This window comes from Aethalodelphis obliquidens, unplaced genomic scaffold (genome assembly GCF_003676395.1).
Source record: "Aethalodelphis obliquidens isolate GAN/ISIS:26980383/991018 unplaced genomic scaffold, ASM367639v1 scaffold7, whole genome shotgun sequence".
Taxonomy (NCBI): Eukaryota; Metazoa; Chordata; class Mammalia; order Artiodactyla; family Delphinidae; genus Aethalodelphis; species Aethalodelphis obliquidens.
Window position 1 is genome coordinate 8,480,826 of NW_020837951.1, and position 20,165 is coordinate 8,500,990.

At 52.5% G+C, this 20,165-nt stretch overlaps 2 protein-coding genes across 13 annotated transcripts in view; one reads left to right on the forward strand and one right to left on the reverse strand.

Moving 5' to 3' along the window:
• ANGPTL2 (angiopoietin like 2) overlaps positions 1-8,722 on the forward strand; it is a 33,988-nt gene extending 25,266 nt beyond the window's left edge. Inside the window, exons 3-5 of the mRNA XM_027104831.1 lie at positions 2,610-2,803; positions 4,388-4,658; positions 6,912-8,722. Coding sequence (XP_026960632.1) covers positions 2,610-2,803; positions 4,388-4,658; positions 6,912-7,111 — 665 coding nt within the window. The 3' untranslated portion in view covers positions 7,112-8,722. The remainder of the gene's footprint in view (positions 1-2,609; positions 2,804-4,387; positions 4,659-6,911) is intronic.
• Positions 1-20,165, reverse strand: part of RALGPS1 (Ral GEF with PH domain and SH3 binding motif 1) — a 287,901-nt gene that overhangs the window by 121,977 nt on the left and 145,759 nt on the right. The window lies entirely within an intron of this gene.

A 20,165-nucleotide genomic window follows, 5' to 3' on the forward strand; every position in this document is an offset into this window, starting at 1 on the left:
CATACCTGCCCCTACCGGGAGGGAGTGTCACCCAACGTCCCCACGCTCCAGTTTCCTCATCTGTAGAGTGGGGAGACTACTAGCTACCTGGCAGGTGTGTCAGGAAGATCTCGGGTATAAATGCATGGATGGGGCACGTAGTAAACGCCCAACACGTGTTGGCTAGTAGAAGTATTTTATTGTTACTACCGTTCCAGTCAAGCCTCTCTCAGAGGCAAGGTTTCATAATCGGGGGTTTGGAAGTCCATTTACCTTCTGATTATAAGCAAAATTGTGTGTCTGTGCATCTTTCTAGTTAGAGGGTCTGGAGCTTCTTCCCCCAAACTCTTAAAGGGATTGGTTGGCTCCAAAACATTTAAAAATACTTGCCTTTTAAAAACAGCCCTTTGTAGAAATGTCAAAGGTAAAGCTGGAACCACTCAGGGAACCCACACAGGTAGCGTAGGATGGGAGCCGCGAAGCTGACCGGCTACCCTCCTGGCGTCCTCGAAGCTTCTCCCCATGTGGCGCCGCCTTCAAAGCCGGCCTTTCAGCCTGAGAATCCATGGAGCCCCATGGCGGCTCTGCAGGAAGAGGCCTGGCTGCTCGTTTTCAGTTGGGTGTTATTCTGCAGGCTTCTGCCGGACCTTCTGTCACCAGCTTCCGCATCGAATGGCCTCTCCTGTGCTTCTGACTTGGTATCGAGCTGGGAGGCCTCCCACGCCCGCTCTGTGCTCTGCTCCAGCTGCCGGAGACAGACTCCCATTCTCTGCTTTGGTCCCCGGGGCCACGGGCTGAACACAACCAAAATCTTTCTCTCCTTCATGAATGTTCGTTCTGGAGGTCTGGCCTCCCCTTCCCAGGACGGAAGAGGCACAAGGCAAAGAAGGAAGCAGCTGCTTGTGCCACATCTGCTACCAGGCGGGTGCTTGGGGCCCTGGCCATCCCTTGGGGGAAGGAGGGCTGGCCAGCAGGTAAATGGCTGGAGGATGAAGTCTGGACCCAGCCCCAGATAGCTGTCAGCGGTGGGCACCCACGCCCACCTTTCTTCTCGGTGCTGTTGAGCGCTGGGGACAGAGGGGTGAGCAAGACAGCCCCCGCCCTGCCATCAGGTTCCAGGTGGGGATGCTCACGCCCATCTGTGAGGCCTCAGGAAAAGCCCGCTTGAGGTGTCCAACAAAGACCAAACCCAAACTTGTCCTGTTTAACCATCAGGTGTGGACTAATTCAGCCCAAACACAGCTAGGGAGGAATGTGAGAAGTCTGACCTACACAGGAAAAGCTAAATGCACCCGTCCCTGATGCCTGCCCTTTCCACCCTCCCCCACGCACAGGAAGGACAGGATTCTACAGGAACTCAGGCTGAGAGAAAGCTGGTGAAGTCAGCTCCCCACTCGCTGGACATGGGAGCAGCCCCCGCCTGCCCTAGGCTTCCACTGCCCGGCACAGGACTTGCTGGGGCTGGAACTCAATAAACAGTTGTTGAATAAACATACACATTAATAGAATAAGACGGAATTTTCTTAGGACGTTTGGTCTTAACCATTCTCAGTTTAGGATTGTTTTGAAGAGAAGCTATGTGTGGTGATTTTATTTATTGTAAAGTACACAGTTCAATGGCTAGGTCTTGGAAAACTTCGGAAGTTTTCTCAGATCAATAAGGAAGAAGCCAGCTTATTTGGCCCTTGGTGACTCAGGTTTGTAACCTCTTGCTGATGTGACCAATGTCCAAACACAGGAAACCACCAGGGGAAGTGGGGGAGGGGTGTTGAGAGACCTACGGTAGTGACACCCATCCCTTCTGACTGGGCTGCCCAAGCTCGGGGAAGTCACAGATCACAGAACCCCTCTCGTCTCAGTTTCAAAAGAGAGCCATGGATTGGAAGGTGCCCTAGACACCATCCTTTGAGCGCATGGACCTCAAAACATGGGCTCTGAGCACCTGGCCCTCGGTGAGCCTCCTTTGGAAAATACAGATCGAGCTGAACAGAAACTTGGTCCCCCCTAAAGGTGTTTGGAGGCCAGCATCTGAATCCCAGAAATATCCCGAAACCTCTGGCTACAGATTCTGGGCATTGTTTGGACCCCTGTGACCCCCATGGAAGTTCACTTACTAAAAACTGCAACGACTGTCACCAAGCACCGTCGCGGGCGTGGAGTCAGCCGTGCTGGGAGGGGCAGCGAGCCCGGCTCACTGACCGGGCAGAGCCCACTCGGTGCTGACGGACGCTGCTGTCTCTCAGCAGGCTCACATCTCTTTTTGCCAGTATAACCAACTTAAAAGAAAAAATCACTCCAGGAACTGCACACAAATGATCCAAGCAATCCTTACAGCCCCAACGAGGTAAACATGATCTCCCTTCTACAAACCGGGGAAACCGAGGGCTTGGAGAGGTAAGGAAGCTCGGCCAAATCACACCACAGGGGAGTCAGGGGTGAAAGTGCGCCCAGGCCCCTAGCCCTGGGCTACCCAAATCAGGCCCCTCACCCTGCAGGTCTGTGGCTTCCAGCTGGAGTCTTGCCCAAGGCCGTGCCGCGCGGGTCGCAGCCAGGGGTGAGGGGAGGGGAGGACGTGGCTCGGCGGCCAGGCAGCAGGGAGGTCTGTGACGGCCGCACACCTGTGTCCCCAGGCCCGTGGAGAGACTGCCTGCAGGCCCTGGAGGATGGTCATGACACCAGCTCCATCTACCTGGTGAAGCCAGAGAACACCAACCGCCTCATGCAGGTGTGGTGCGACCAGAGGCATGACCCCGGGGGCTGGACCGTCATCCAGAGGCGCCTGGACGGCTCGGTCAACTTCTTCCGAAACTGGGAGACGTACAAGGTGAGGACTGCCCACCTGAGGGCCAGGGCCCTCGGAAGGAGGTGCCTGCTGCCTGTCAGGGCCTGTGTGGTCCAAGGGAGGAGGACACTGACAGGGCCATTTCTGCAAACCCCAGGGTGGGGGGGACCAGCCGCTCCTTCGCTGCCCCACTAGCAACTGTGGCAAGACAGAGACAGGGGTTCAGACCACAAAAGCCCCACGAATGGGGTGGGAATTTCAAAATGCTGGGGTGCAGTAGCCCCTCACCCCAGCCAGGTGTGGGGAGCACCTTGGTCCCAGCTGGGGCTCTCAAGGGGAAGACCTGTCCTCAAAGCCCAGAAGGGGCAAGTCCTAAGGCTCCCAAGCCCCGGGAAAATCTCCCACATAGCCCGTTTTGGGGAACTGTGGGAATACTTGGGTCCTAATTCCAGGGCTCATCCTCTGGGCTCCCAATTCCTGGGAAGTTGAATGCTCTTCCTTGTAGAAGGAAAGGCTGCAGGGGCTCCACCCAACACCCATCTCGCTCTTCTGAACAAAGAAGTGGTACCGAGAACGCGAGGGCAGCTGAGTTCACTGACACCTGCCACACGCCAGGCGCAGCGCTGGGTGCTTCCGTTCATTACCTCCTTCGCTCTCACATCGACCCCAGGAGGAAGACAATGGTCTGGACCCAGTTTGCAGATGAAAAGGTGGCACAGTCAGGAAGGGGGAGAGCAGTGAATACAGCCTAGGCCTCTGACACCTGCAGAGCTGACAAACTCCCTGGACCACGACACCCACACGTGGCTTTGCCATGCCCCGGTCCTGTCCTGCTTGCCCTCCAACCCACCTCACCCTCACGCACTCTGGGACCCTGGGCCTCCCCAGGCCTCAGTCCACCCACTCTAGGGAGGATACTGATAGTACCTAGTTCACAGAGTTGGCATGAGGGTTAATAAAATGACCTACGGAAAGTTCTGCCGACAGTGCCAATATACCGTAAGTACTAACTAAATACTAGCTATTATTATCATTAATGAATCCACCTATTTTTCAAGACTTCAAGTGGCCACCACTCGGCTGATGACACCCAAAAATACTTGGAAAAACTATAACAAATCCCCTGGATTCTAGACCTCGGAGGGTGCTCAGGTGGATGTGGCATGCCTTTGTCACAGCTCACACCTGTGCATTAGTTTACATGGGACCCTCACACACAGCCCCTTCCCAGAGAAGGGAACAGAAGCTCAGAGAAGGTAAGGGAATTGTCCAAGGAACTCATGTTGCATGCCTACTGTGTGCTAGGCTCTTAATTTACCATATTACGTGTGTCCTTATAGCAACCCTGCAGGGAAGGTAACATAGCGTCTCCCACGTTCACACGATGACTAGCATGAAACAGGCACTCTCTAAATAGTCTTGAGTGTTGCATGACTGAGGCTCAGACAGGCAAAGTGACTCATCAAGTGACAGCCAGGTTGGGGGAGTGGGGGATTAAATGCAGGCCTGCCTTCTGCTCTGCCTGTTTCCAGGCCTCTCTGTCTGGCGCTGAGCAGCTGACAGCCGGGCCCTGCTGGCTGAGCGCACTACATATTCCTCACTAATGCTTGCCCACGTTTTCCCCAGCAAGGGTTTGGGAACATCGACGGCGAGTACTGGCTGGGCCTGGAGAACATTTACTGGCTGACGAACCAAGGCAACTATAAATTGCTGGTGACCATGGAAGACTGGTCTGGCCGCAAGGTCTTTGCAGAATATGCCAGCTTCCGCCTGGAGCCTGAGAGCGAGTATTATAAGCTGCGGTTGGGGCGCTACCATGGCAACGCCGGTGACTCCTTTACCTGGCACAATGGCAAGCAGTTCACCACCCTGGACAGAGACCATGATGTCTACACAGGTAGGACCGGGGGAGTCACACCCAGGTGCAGGGCAGGGGAAAGAGGTCAGTCAAAGCCGAGACTCTGACTCCCAGGCCTAAGAACAGGAAGATCCCAGGGCCCAGCTGCCCAACCCTGCTCCCATCCCCTGAAGGCCCGCTCCTTTGCCCTCTGCCCACAGATCCCCTTCGCAAGGCTGGGTCAGCATGGCATTTACAAAAAGGGGAAGGTAAAGAGGTGCACAAATTACATATCTGAGGGCCACTCTGGGCCAAGCTGGACATTGTACTGGGCTGTGCACTGCATCACTCCCTGCCTGAGGCACTGGGTGTCATGGCGACATGTCCCCATGTTACACCCTGGCTAACAATGCTGCCCCACCTCCTACATGCCTGTGCCCTCTCTGGGCCCGTCTCCACATCTGGAAATAAGGACATACCTACGTAGTGGGGTGGTGAGAAGGTGAGAATGTGCCTGAAGTGCTTTGTCTGGGACTTGGCGGAGTCAGGCTCTGAGTGGGTGCAGTCTCTACTGTGTACTGACAATGCAGTGCTATGGGAAGCTATGAGAGGAAACCAGGTAGGAGAGATGAAACGACCTGTCCAAGATTACATGTCTCAAGTCCAGGTCTTTATTAAACAAAAAAACAAGGGAAAAAACAAAAAACTGTAAGAAACACACACAGTCCAACCCTGAGTCCAGACATCAACCCCCCACATTCATCTCAAGGCTCCACACCTCAATTCCTTGAGATGAGGGCCCCTGGGCCCTCGCTGGCTGGTCCCTGGGGAGCCAAGCCCGCCTCCAGGCCAAGGCTGTTCTCATGGGCAAACCCAGCCCCCTCCTGCCCCAGCTCCCTGATAGGTCCCACTCTAAAGGCCACAGCCTCCCCTTTGAGGACTGTCCCAGGAACCACCTGCACTTCCTTGGCAAGCCCGGCTGCCTACATCCTGAGAATGGATCCCCACTCCAGGTCACCGACACCTCTACCTAGGGTCAGCAGTGCAGAACTGACCCAGCTGCAAGGGCCCCGAGGAGGCAGTGTGTCATCTGAGGCCGGGGCTGCTGAGGCTTCCAGAAGAGCAGGGCAGGAAGAGGACCCTCATCAGAACTGTCAGACTCTGGGGACAGAGAGGCTGGTTACAGCATTTCTTGAGGGCCGTTATGGGGAGCAGGGAGCAGACTCTTCTGCGACCCCAACTGTCAGGCTTGTCCAGCAGCAGGGTCAGTGGACGTGAGGCAGTGAGCTCCCTGTCCCTGGAGGCATGAGAGGCGAGCTCAGGAGGGGCGTCCACTGGCTGATGGGTGGCTGGCTGTGGCGCGCCGAGGGTTCTGCCCTCCAAATCCGATGCTGCCACTTGGACCTCGTGGCCTCGGGTCATGGCCCAGAGGGGCCAGAAAAAAACTTTGGGAAAACGTGGGCTGCTGGGGCTCTGGGGGGTGCCTGGGGCTGAGTCTCCTCTTGGCTTTCTGCCTTAGCCGGCCTGCTCCCTCCTCACCTCGCCCCAAGGCCTCTCCCGGAGCAGAGCTGCCCGCCCCATCGGGCCCCCAAACCCACAAACTTGACCGGGCAGCCCTTCCCCTGAGTGGGGTCTCTCCTGGGGCCTGACAATGTCTTACCCCTCCCTCCTGGTAAGGGCGATGCCCCTGCACGCCTGCTTGTACCTTGCCCACACTTTTACTGTTGTTCCGACTGTTGTTCCGAACTGCTTGTCCTTGGCAGCAAAATCCAGCATGATATGATAGTGCCAGAAACTTTATGAAAATATCTTGCTTTTGTGGAAAAAAAAATTGTTTTTGGCTGGAGTACAGACTTGGGAGGAATAGAGGAACATTTCATCTTAAACACTTCCTTTGTCATTCTATAAAGACTCTTGATCTAATAGTTTCAGCTCTTAAAAAACATTCCTAAGAAAAACTGGCCCTCTACCCGCCCACCTCAGGTCATTTCTGTTTTCCTCCCTGGTGCTTGCTCTGCAGCGAGCCCTGGGCTAATCCGTGGCCTCCTTCGGTTCCCACACGGGTCCCGTACTGTGCAGGGGCAGCACGTTCATCCTTACTTTACCGTGAGAATTCAGTGGCTCAACAAGGTTAAGTTGCCTGCCCAAGATCACAGAGCTCGTTAGTCAGCAGGCAGGTCTGAGGCCCCGTCCCCTCCCAGGCACCCTTGGTCCAAATGCCTCCACAGGGGATCCCTCAGAAGCCCGCCGAGCAGACGGTGGACACGGGTAGAACCTCCTCCCTGAGACCTTCTCGCTCTTTCTCTCCTGTAGGCAACTGTGCCCACTACCAGAAGGGCGGCTGGTGGTATAATGCCTGTGCCCACTCCAACCTCAACGGGGTCTGGTACCGCGGGGGCCACTACCGGAGCCGCTACCAGGATGGAGTCTACTGGGCTGAGTTCCGAGGAGGCTCCTACTCACTCAAGAAGGTGGTGATGATGATCCGGCCGAACCCCAACACCTTCCACTAGGCTGGCCCCCCTCCTGACCCCTCGTGGCTGCCAGGAGCCTGCCCGGCTGTGCTGGCCCAGCCCAGAGAGCGCCTCCTTCCAGTTCACCTCAGGACTGGGAGGACTGCGATGCTGGACTATGATTTCCCAAGTCACTGCGGCAGATAATACAACTGAATCCAAGCGGTATTCTCTGTTGCTACTACTCTTCTCCACATCGGACAGCCCCTCGTGTTTCCAGACAGGACAGGACGGCAGACAAGTCTTTCCTTAAATAAATTAAGCCCCAGCAATAAAAACACAACTGCAAAACACCTTCATAATATACACGTGTGTGAGCCGACCTTGTGCACTTATGTGTATACCATGTATATATGCATTTAGATATATACACGTGGCGTATATCTAGATACATATATAGGTTTGCCTTATATACCTAAATACATGTATATTCAATTCTCAGATGCTGAGGCTGTTAACAACAGCTCTGCTCTTAGGAGAAGAGCAGTTCATTCATGTTGTATTACTTGAGTCTAAGGGCAGATCACAGACTGTGTAGCTCTCATTCAAAGAACAATCCTTGGCATCCACAGGCCTGGATTCTTCCAGGACTGTCTACAGTACTATTCTCTCACATAGGGGTTCTCAACCTCCTTGCTTAAGATCCCCCTTGGCACCTAACCCAATTTCAAAACCCCCATCCCTCTTTATTTCTGTACTTCGCCTCATTCTCAGGACTTTTCACCGCCCACCCATCCACCCACCTATCCATGTATTCAATGCCATTCAATTAAGTGCCTTCCATGCTCCAGTCCCCGGCCACTTGTGTTCCAGGCACCTTTTCTGCTCTTCTCTATTCCTTGCCTACTTACTCCTCACCTTTTCTGTACCCCTGTGCTTTCTTTCCAGGCTACATTCCTTAGCCTCTGAGTAGGAAAGCATGGACTCCACGTGGTCAGGAAAGGGAAAGTCAGGCCCAAAAGCTAACTCTTGGCCACAAGGATAATGGTATTTGTAGTCTCGTATTTTCCAGTCACAGTTTAGCCTCCCTGTCATTTTAACCTTCACAGAAATAATAACCTACCTTGCCAGCAGATATTCGATTGAAGAGAAGTCATCATCCAATCGTTGGGGGCCCCAAATGGCTACATACCAAAGGTCCCATGCTCTCAGGCCAACTAGTGTCCACATCTCGTCTCCAAACTACACTTCCCCGGAGATCAAGCACCACAAAAATGAGAACTGGCCACTCGTCGTGAGTTACTGAATAACCAGGGGCCACGGAGCCCTGGGTCAGCGCATCACAGTGCGGCGGCTTTCTTAGTCCTGTTAGCCACGGAGCATCAGGCTCGGTACTACCAGGACTCTTGCCAAGCAGGGAGCAAGGGATGAACAAGAAGATGAGACCCTCCTAGAGGGCATGTGGGTCGGGGTGGGAGAGATGTTGGAACGTTCGGTACTGTCCACATCTGGCTGTGTGCCTATTACCTCAGCAGTCTCACAAAGTGTTCCATGTAGCATGTTTTGTGTATATAAAAGGGACATGTTTTTTTTTTTTAATATATTCTCAGATTATCCTTGTAATGACACATCTGCAATAAAAGCCATCAGTGCTATCTGGATGTATCTACACTGTGCGTTATTGTTTTAGAATGCCTTCCTGCGACCTCCGATACCAGAGCCTCTTTGAGTAAAACCAGGAAGAGATTCATCCATGGAAATCAATTAAATCACACTTTCCCTATCCCTGGTTTCCAACTCTGCCCTGTGGAGTCACACGACAGTACCTCAGGCCAAGATGGCTTCCTGGAGCCCCACCTCCTTACATCTAGCTGCGTCCTGGATGTCTCTGCCAGACACAAGCAGTGCAGTCAACACCTGAAACACCTTTCCCCAGGTCTGGTCTCATTTCACCATCCACTCAATTGCTCGGGTGAGAAGCCAGGACTCCTCCCTCCCCCTGGCCAAGGTCGACCCACCCCTCCGTGCAAGGCCTCTTCTCTGCCTTGGTGTAGGCCCTCCTGCCCTCTCCCCTCGACCACAGCAACAGGCTCCCCACCAGACCAAGGAGGCCTGTGCCTCCACCTCCCTCGTCCCAATCCGACTTCCACACTAGCTGCCAGAACCACCTTCCTATAAAACAAATCTGTCGGTAGGGAAGGTGCCTCTGGGCCTGATGAGAAGCCCCAAAACCATAAAGGAAAAGACGAAGGGATAGAACTAAAGAAAGTCCTGAATTTTTTGCCCTCTGAAAAACAAAACAAAATAAAACATGACTGAGATTGAAAGGCAAATATTAAACAAGAGAAAAGTATACGATTAATATTCATGCTACACCAAGAACTCTTTCAAATTAAGAAGAAAGATACAAACACTGTGATAGAAAACTTGGTAAAGCGCACAAACACATTAGAAGACTCACAAACGGCCAGTAAACAAGAAAAGAGGCCAAGCTCAGTAATCAGCAGAGTTGTGCATTAAATCAAGCATAAACCATCGCATGGTGCCTAGCAGACTGGCAAAAACGAAAAAATGTCAATCTCCACATTGACAAGGGAATGGAGAAATATGTACTCTATGCACTCTGGGTGGAAGTAAACACTGATTCAATCATTTTGAAGAGCAGTTTGGCAAGAGCAGTTTGGTATATATCAAAATTTAAAACGTACTTAAACCTTTGGACTCACCAATCTCTCTTCTTAATGACAAAGTAATGCTGCCCTATGAGAGCCTTTTCTAGCAAAGTTGTACTGTGGAGAGACTGATGTCTACTGAAGCCTACTATGTGTTTGGAATTGGACTTGTGTCTCCTTACGTGACCTCACGGCAGCCTGTGTAGGAGGGACTGTTCCCCTCACTTCACGGAAGGGGAGAAAGTGAGGCTCACAGCCAGACTGCTGGTAAAATGCCCCAGCAGGAGTTAGTCCAGAAGGTTCTAGATGTCAAGCACTAAGAGTTCTCAACTCCCTTCTCCCAACTGCCTAGTCAGTGTTGGGGGTCACAGTGGAATCTGGACACTACTAGGTGTCCTCAACCTCGGCCCAGACCACACCTACCCCCTCCCATACCTGGAGTCGGGTGTGTGGGATGCAAGGATTGACGGCAAAGGAAGATAGGGCCCAACCTTACCAGTCACTGGTCTTATGTCCAAACCCCAAAGCAGAGAGCTCTGGAAAGCCACACTAGACAAGGGGGAGCAACCCTTTACTAAACTAGCTGGGAACCAAACAAAAGCAGGGCCTGACGCCACTGGTTCTCCAACGCCACACACCCTGATACCCAAACCTGGGTCTCGGTCAAATCATACCCCAGCTATATGGAAGGAGAGGGAGGCATAAGCCCATCAGAGATGTGGAACCCACTCTCCTTGAAGTAAAATGGAGGAAGGGGAGCAAGTTTACCAAACCAACAGCATCAAAGAAGAGAACAGGGAGACGAGAGGGCTGTGCTCAGGCACCACGCCTGGTGCCCAGGGAGTCGCCCCCCTGCCAGCAAACAGCACTCGGCACAACCAACACACATCAACAGTCCTCCTCGCCCATCCCGCCTGGGGACTTCTAAGGCCTACAGTCATAGGGGTCCTACTGTTACTAAGGTCTCCATGGTGAGTGCCTCTGCAGACCCAGAAGGAAGTCAGTGACACCTTGATCAGTGGAGGGCACCCACCTGCTGGGCTCGTGTGCAGAACACGGCAGGAAGACAGAGATGTTCCCCAAGCAAGTGACACTGAACAGGGCCCCCTCCCCCCGAATCTTGCCAATTTGATCCAGATTGAAAGAGAAACCTTTGAACTACTGCAAACACTGGGGATGGGAATCCATGATGTTCATACTCCGCAGATGCTCTTTGGGAGCTCAAGGGGTCCCCCCGATCTCCCAAGAGCACCTCATCTGCTTTATACAGTCTGGTAAAAACTCTCAGTTATAGTAAAGGAAAGCTAGAGAACTGGATTAAACAAAAAAAGGAACATTTTAAGTGTAACAAAATCTTAAACAGGCACTCTTTCAGCCTCGGTTTTTTCTGAGTCTCGAAAGGCTAAGGACAAAATCATAACTGATAAGAGCTCCCACGTTATGGACCAAAAGATGCAAGACCCTCCTTGCAAGAGGGAGGCCCCAAACTGGCTCTGCAGCATTAGCTGGTTGCCCACCTGCAGCCTGTGTAAGAGGCACAGAAAAAGTATCCCGGGGTGGGGGGATGACTCGTCCCCATGATATGCTCCCCCCTGCCACCACAGGGAGGGTAGGTGTTCCCCCTCCTTCAATCAGTGAGAGAAGCTTCCAGGGACCATTCCAAGAGTCTAGCACTACCATCTGACTCACACCTCAAGTCTGCAGGCCAGACGTGGAGAGCAGTAAGAAACGGGTACTGCGCTGGGAGCAAAGGGCAAGCCCACCGATGGGGGCGGGGAGGCAAGGACACAGTTCCTAGGAACCAGAGGGCAGCCTGGATGGTGAGGAGGGGTGGTGCATGAGACCCAGGAGCCAAGGAGGGGCCATAAGTGGTCGGCTAGAGGAGAAGCACTGCCCCATGGAGGGAGCTGAGTCAGAGGTGCCCCGAAGGGAAATTCTGAAGAAGCAGCAACAAAGAGGGAGAAAAGACAGGAAGAGGGAAAAGACAGAGCGTGGGTACTCTGGGCAGCTGGCATACCCAAGGGTGCCAGCTCTGGGTTCCGACTGAACAGGCCATATCAGAGGGGCCCTTGCCTCTCCCTTGTCTGTCTCGTCTGTTCCAACTCCAAGGGCCACAAAGCTCAGTGGACCAGGAGGGAGGCAATAGAACCGCGGGGTCTGGTGGAGGCACCCGAGCATGTGCCCTCCCCCACCCCAGGCCTCCAGCAGGACCGGCTGTAGCAGTCCAGACTTCGGACTCCTACACTGGATGGTCTGGAGTGACGTGACTATCAACAGCAGAGAGACTTCGGGGCCGCTAAGTTCTCAGCATCGACTGGGAAAAGAACGAAGCCACAGAGTAGGCTGGAAAGGACACTGCGGAAAAATAAAGTTGGTTTCTTCTCACACCTGACTGGGTCCAGCTCATTTAATAAGCTGGTTACATAAGGACATGAGGTATCTCCCGGAGTCCATGAGCAGGGACACAGCTGGGCCTCACAAGGACCAGGAACCAGAAACTGCCTGGAAAGCCTTCAAGAGGCCAGGAATCCGCCCTCTCAGGCTCTCTCTGTCCTTTCCCTTTCCCTGCCTGCAGGGTCTCTCTCTGTTTCTTGTGCATGGATCCGCTTTTCCCAGCATGGAATTTCTAAGCTCACATGTCCTCCTGGTCTGAGTGCCAGCAAAGACCTGAAGACTCTCTCCTCGCAGCCAACTCCCAGCCAGAGGACCCACTGGCCCGCTCGGGTTGGGTGTCCTCACTCTTATCGACTGGGCTCCGAGCAGAGCTGGTGGAAGGAACGCGGCTGCTGGAGCTCAAGGCTGTGGAAGGCATGGGGGAAGCTCCCACGGTCCCAGCTGAGCAGGGGTCAAGGCTGGCTCTATATCCAGAAAGGTGTCTGGACTATACTCCAGCTGTTGTTGGTCCCCATCCTCTCTGGAGACCATATTTTGCCAACTAGGTGGATTCTGTCCCATTACTCGTTAGATCACGTCCTATTCCCCAGCCCCTCCCCTGCTGACTCCTGCCCTCCCAGGCTCAGCTGTGTCACTAAACACGACTGACACACGGCTGTGCCTAGAGGGGCTCTTACTGCCCTTCCTGGATACGCCGGGTTTCTCAATAGTTTTTGTAGATATAGGAGGCAACAAGTTCCCCACTGCTGGGCTCTTCCAGGCAGTATTTGCTCTGGATAACACTCATACCACCCACAATCTATAGGCGCTGTCCATGTGCCAGGCACCATGTGTGTCTCTTTAAACTCTCACAACCACCCTGTGAGGTGGGTTCTACAATTACCCAACCTTCGACGTCACAGAAATTGAGGCTCAGAGTTGTACGTGACTTGCCCAAGAACATGCAGCCTGAGATGCTCAGGATGTGAGCTCGAGTCTGACTCCTGAGCTCCTGCCTCTGCAGGATTAGATCACTGTCCCCAATGATGAAATGAAATGACCAAGGCTCCTCTCTCACCCCATCATCACTTCCTGGTACGTCTGAGAATCATGCAGCATGGAGCCTGCTGCCCACAGAAGTGGGTGTGTGAGCTGGCCAGCCAGCCTACCTGTGCAGAAGCAGCTGGATGGACAGTAGGTCCCCAGGTGTCAGGAAGTCAGTTCAGGGCTGTTTGCCCAATTTATCTCAGAGCTGAGGGCACAGAATAATAGGGGGCAGTGATGGAGAATATCTCTCAGCTTCTTGGGGCTCACAATCCTTTGCCAGGGCTAAAGTGGCTGGGCCCTGCCTCTCTCCCTTCCTCTTGGAGGACAATCTACAGACCAAGCGCCGCCCTTTGGCACTAGGAGTGTCCTGCTTGTGGCTGGTCTGGCTCTCACCTCATGTACCAATTCTATCTTGTCCAAGCCTTGGTCTGCACTATCTGGTAACTGGGTCCCTGTTGTGTTGGCTTATCTCCCATTTCCATGCCTTCAGGACAGGGGTTTGCTTGGCTAGTCTCTCTCAGATCCTGCAGTCAGGCTTGAACCAGCTCTAGCCTGGGACTCCACCCCTTGTGGACACATGCCTTGGTACCTACAATCACTGGGACACTCCTGACCTGGGGTATCCCGGGTCAGCTCACCCAAACATGGGAACTCAGACACAGATAATCCCTCCCAGCCGTGCAGCCTTCCCAAAGCCCTTCCACACGCAGCACCTCCCCACTGCTCGCCGACGGTCATGATACATCCATCTCCATGGGCGGGTCAGGGGTGCTTCCTTCCCGCTGCTGCAGTACATGTACCCTCCTAAAGTTGAGGGACATCTCACATTAGGAGGACAGCTCCCTGGGCAAGGGTGGACAGGCCACATTCGCCCTGACCCTTAGCAGAGCTGGGAGTGGCCCAGAACCCACAAGGGTAGCTAACAGAGCAAATGGGATTAGAATTGCCTTCCGGAGCAGTGCGATGACAGAGGCCAACGCCCTAGTCATCTGGAAGAGGGGAAAGAATTAGAGGAAGCACACAGCCTCCCTGGAGCCCAGAAGGCTGACCGAGCCCGAGGTGAGTGTGCCGGGCATCGGCGCCTCTCCACGGGAACCCGACAGCCAGGGCAGTGCAGGGCTGTGCTGGGGACGCGGGGAGAGGAATTAAGGACAGACATTCAGGATGCAGACACAGGAAGCAGGGGCAGCTGAGCAGCTGGGTGGGAGGTCTGAAGGCCTGGCTGCCTAGCCCAGGCCCAGGGAGCACGGGCTTGAAGTAGGAAGCAGCTTCTTTGTCAAGAGCACAAAGAACTAGTGGGTAGCGAAATGTGTACTAAAACCAGAGGCCATCTTTCACCTGTCATTTCATTATAAGAAACTGGTTGGTAATGGCTAGCACTGGTGAGAGCAGAGAAGACAGGCAGGCTGGCATGCGTGGGTGGGAGTGGAACTGTAACCCAGGAAGTGGGTTCCCCAGCAGCAGTGACCAAAAAGAAAGTCGCACGTCACCTCTGCCCAGCAATTCCACTTCCAGCTCTTGGTGTTTCAGAAATACTCTGGCAGGTGAGTAAAGATACAAGTAAAAAGGTGTTCTCCACTGCACCACCCGTCCAAGGGAAAAAGTAGAAACAACCTAAGCATTTATCAATTGGGGCTAAACAAATCAACGTACATCCAGGCCCCGTCCAACAAGGCGCCACGTGGCCACGGGTGCCACGGAGCTGTGGGGCTCGAGGGACATTGTTCCAGCTAATGATTAAGAACTCTCCAGACAGTAGGGGCTTCTTAGACAATGGGTAAATTTCCAGGATGTCCGGCCCCCTTCCGAGAAGGAGGGAGATAACAAAATGTAAAAAAGGTGTCTGTCAAAGACCAATCAGGCAGCTAGGGACAAGTTCCCTCTCTGGTCCGAGCCTAAGCCGGGACCAATCAGCAGGAGAACACAACCAAATCTATAATTTACATACGGGGAAGTGGGAACCTATAAAACTGACATATTCGCGCCCAAAAGGGTTCCTGGTTCGACCTCCTGCGTGAGAACCAAGGAACCCCGGTGCACCGGCCTTCAATAAACCTCTTGCGTTTTGCATCGGCTTCCGACTCTTGTTGTTTCCTGGGCGAGTCGAAACTCCTAGGAGACCGCGAAGGTCTAACAGAGCCACTTGGAAGAATGAAGGAGTTCTGTACCTGCTGCCACTGAACAGTACCCACCACACTTCGAGTGGAACAAAAAGTAAGGTGCAAAACAAACTGTCTACCCAAAGGTTCCCATTTTGGTTAAAAAGCACGAGACTCTTCGCACACCCCCATGTGCACTGATACTTCTCCGTGTGGATTCAAGTGCCTGGAAGGACACACCCAACCTGCCAACACTGGCTGCCTCTGAGAAGTAGGAGGGGAGGAAGGGGATTTTCACTTTCTACTTTATAGACTTTCTAGTGTGAGTTTTACAACAAACAATGTGTTACTTTTGTCATTTTAAGAGTTTTTAAAAGATGAATGGGAGTTGAATGGCACTGCTGGGCACAGCCTTTCTGGCCGCAGGAAGCCGAGATCTTGCCCGCCCCCGCTTGAACAGGCACTCCTGGGCCCCTAAAGCCCTGGACGACTTACACTCTAGGCCTTTCTGAGGGTAACTTCCTGGGACCTTTCAGGCTCTAATCAGCTTGTCCCCAGGCACCTTCCTTCCTCACAGAGCTGCCAGAATTCATCTCCTCTCCACATGGCAACCGCCCCCTCTGCCCTAGAAGATTTCCTTCCCTCAAAATTAGCTTCTAATTTTGGGACCCAGCACTTCCTGCTGCCCCAGAGATCAATCTGACAGTCTTTTTTTTTTAATTAAGGAGGTTTTTTTAATGATAAATATTTTACAGAAAATAATTACTCCCTACAGGGTATTATCTGGAGTTCATTACATGGAATAATTTATTTGCTCTTTACAGCAACCCCATGAGGCAGATCCTGTGATTATTCCCATTTTAAAGATAATGAAGTAACATTTCCAAGAGGATTCAGCTCATTAGCAGTGGAGTCAGGACCTGAAAGAACGCAGTTTGCCTCCAGGGCTCTTGCTCTCAACTACTCTGACATATTGTCTCTGAGAAGTAAACAGAAAATAACACACATCTGAGGAAGCTTGTCATCAACAGCTTGTCCTGGATGTATGGGTTCACAGAGTCCTCTCCGTAAACAGTCAAGGGCAGGTAGGAAGTAATTCCTCCCTTTTGGCCCCTAGATTAGTCCCTTGTTCTAGACATCAGCTCAGCACCCATTGCCAGGGGTACATACCTCCATCTCTACCAGTAGAAGCCCAGGCCCTAGAGACTGAAGACCAGAGAGGGAGAGAAAGGAGTCCTTTCCTCCCTACAGTCTGCTCTCTAGAGTCTGGAGTTTAGCCTGAGGCATCTGCTCTGTCTGGAGACTGTCAACAGCACTTATGTCCTTTTTCTGTGTTGGCCCTACCTCCACAAGGGAGCAGGTCACAGCTCTGGATTTCCATCAATAAAGCAAACCCAAAATCGATACAGGAATTGGACACTTGTCCATTGCGTAAGTTGCTATGTGGGGCGGTTGGGAATCTCCTGATTTGTCTAGGTAGAACTCACCTCTGTCTGCCTGTTTGTCTGTCTGTCTCTCTCTAGCCCCAACTGTAACCTGCTCCTGATTCCATCATGGTGCCCGCTGTAGTCTCCTGCAGCAAGTCTGTAGGCACCTTGGGGACAGTGATTTGCCCTCTGCTTCTTTGGCACCTCTCATTTTCCCATGGTGGGTTCATATAAAATATGTGTGCAATGGATGAATGAGTGAATGAGTAAACTTAATGTATTTCAATACTATTCTTAACATCCACAATCTGACAGTCTTTTGTGTGTGGAGTTTTACAGCTGATTTTGTTGCAATACAGATGGGGCAACAAAGTAACAAATGTGGGGTAGTGATAAAGTTGGTGCAATGCACTAGTTATCCATTACTGTGTGACAACCTACCTCCAAATTTAGCACCTCACAACAATAAACATTTGCCGTCTTGCAGTTCCGTGGGTCAGAAGTTTGGGTGTGTTTTAGCTGGGCATCTCTGGCTTAAGGTGTCTCATGAGATGACAGTCATGGAGGGGCCGCGGCCTCCTTTGAAGGCTCCACTCAGGCACAATCTGCTTCCAAGTTCACTCACGTGGCTATCGGCAGGCCTCACACCCTCACCACACAGGCCTCGCCAGAGGACAGCCAAACACATGGCTGCTGGGTTCCCCCAGGATGAGTGAGCCAAGAAAGAGTAAGACGACAGCAACACCCAACAGAGAAGCAGTCTTTTTATAATCGAATCCCGGAGTGACATCCCATTATTTCTGTCATATAGGATTTGTTAGAAGCAAGTCAGTATGTTCTGCCCATGTTCCAGGGGAAGGGACTACACAAGGGATCGTTGGGGGCCAGCTTAGAAGCTACCTACCACGTGAAATCTTCCAGATTCTCAGGGCCATCGTCCTAACTCTTTCCAAAAGAGACGTCCCAATGGCCCCGCGTTATTCCTGCAGCTGGAGAAACTCTAGCCTTTCCTCTATCCCTAATCCTTCTCTTCTTTAGGGCTGGCGGGCCCTGGGAAGGCCCTCCTTCTCCCACCTTGAGCCCCTGTACCACACAGGAGGGCCCTGGAGACATTCCTCTCTTCAGCCCACTGTCTGGTTTCCCCAGAGGGTAAAGGTCTGTTAGCAGGAACATATGGCATAATCTGAGGTTAGTGGTGGGGCTCTGGGGTCGCAGCACTACAATGTGGCAGTAGTAAGTGGTGAAACTTTTAACAAGTCTTATTACGCTTCTGCAACTGTGACATAAGTTAAAAATAGTGCCTTCCTCAGAGGAAGGAGTGTTGGGAGGATTAAATGAGATCATGAGTGTAAAGCGCTCGGTGCGGGGCCTGTTGTGTGGTGGAAGAAGTAAATGTGAGTGCTGGTCATTTTTATTATTGTCAGCTTCTAATTAGAAGTCCAAAGACTAAGGGTCAAAGAGGAGCAGTTGTCTGATGACTCCACAGATTCCTGCTATGGAAACACACCTGCACTTGCACAAAATGGGCTCGTGCTCTCATCTCCTTTCCGGGGTTCAGACAAAACTGCTCGACCCAGAGAAAGGCTGACTGCAGGTCCTCCCTGTGCCCCAGAAGGGACGAATGTGACCAGCTGCTCAGATCTGGGCAGCAAAGCCTGAAGGAAAGAAACCTCTCCCCCAGCGTGTTTTCCTCCCATGCTGCTTCTCTCCATGGAGACAGATGTTAAATGGAGGATGCATAAGTTAAGGCAGGGTGGAACCCCAGCCATGAGCATGAGGTCTTGAGTTAAACTTGGTGTCTGCCTGGCATACAATGTTGGTAAGTCATAAGTGAAACAGTAGGGTTTTTTCATTCGCAAAATGGGGATTTTAATAACATCCACTGGCTTTTTGTGAAAATTGAGCAAGACTGTGAAGTCCCAGAGAAATGTGGATTTTAAGGTAACAAATCCTGAGATTGCAAAAGTAAAGGCAAAATTCTCTCTGGAAGGGAGAGATTTAAAACCATATGCAGCTGATGACTCAAAAAAATAATGGAAAAGGTTTCCTTCATTTGGGATGTGTTGTGTCTTTGTGATCATTCTGTTGATCGAGAAGCATGTTTGAGATGCATCCGAAGGTAGCTTTTCCCTGCTTGCTGGGCCCCAGAGGGGACTGGATCCTTCCTCTATCTGGAGAAGGAGAAACTTGATCAAAGGCTCTCCTGGGCTTGTTGCGCCCTGTAGCACGTGGCCATCGGGCAAAGAGGAGAAAGGCACGGCTCTGGGCTCCAGAAGTAGGCATTCCAGAACGCAGGCTTAAGCTTTTCTTTGTGGCACTGACATCCCCTTAGCCATCCCCGAGCTGTGCTTCCCTGGCTAAGGAAGGAGGAGCCTGGGGCTTCCCTGGTGGCGCAGTGGTTAAGAATCCACCTGCCAGTGCAGGAGACACGGGTTCGAGCCCTGGTCCGGGAAGACCCCACATGCCGCAGAGCAATTAAGCCCACGCACCGCAACTACTGAGCCTGCACTCTAGAGCCTGCGAGCCACAAGTACTAAAGCCGGCGTGCCACAACTACTGAAGCCCATGCGTCTAGAGCCTGTGGTCCACAACAAGACAAGTCACCACAACGAGAAGCCTGCGCAATGCAACGAAGATTAGCCCCCACTAGCCGCAATTAGAGAAAGCCCACATGCCGCAAAGAAGACCCAACACAGCCAAAAATAAAATAAATAAATTTATTTTTTAAAAAAGGGGGGGACTTCCCTGGTGGCGCAGTGGTTAAGAATCCGCCTGCCGATGCAGGGGACATGGGTTTGAGCCCTGGTCCGGGAAGATCCCACATGCCGTGGAGCAACTAAGCCCGTGCGCCACAACTCCTGAGCCTGTGCTCTAGAGCCCACGAGACACAGCTACTGAGCCTGCGCTCTAGAGCCCGCGAGCCACAACTACTGAGCCCGCGTGCCATGACTACTGAAGCCCACACGCCTAGAGCCCATGCTCCACAACAAGAGAAGCCACTGACCGCAATAAGAAGCCCGTGCGCTGCAACGAAGAGTAGCCCCCGCTTGCTGCAACTAGAGAAAGCCCGTGTGCAGCAACGAAGACCCAACGCAGCCATAAATAAATAAATTTATTAGAAAACAAAGGAGGAGCCTGGCTGTACACAGGTCCATCTGGAGAGACTGGGTAGGAAAGCAGGAGATGACTGGAGGGAGGGATCAGGGTTTGTGGCCAGGCAGCTGGCTGAGGCACCAGAAACGACCAAGATGGATCTGTGGAACAAATGAGTATTCCTTGGGGATTCTTGGGAACACATGGGGTGGGGAACTGAAGGGAAAAAAGGCTGAATTTCCTGCATGCGGAATGGAATTTTTTCAGTTGGGAGTTAAAGGAAAGAATTAGCCTTAATGCTGGCAAACTTGGGGACAGGTGGATAACACTGTGGTAACCCTAACTTGGGAGCCATCGGACTTTGGTCCTGGGGTGGTACAGGCCCCCACCAAAGGGGCAACGG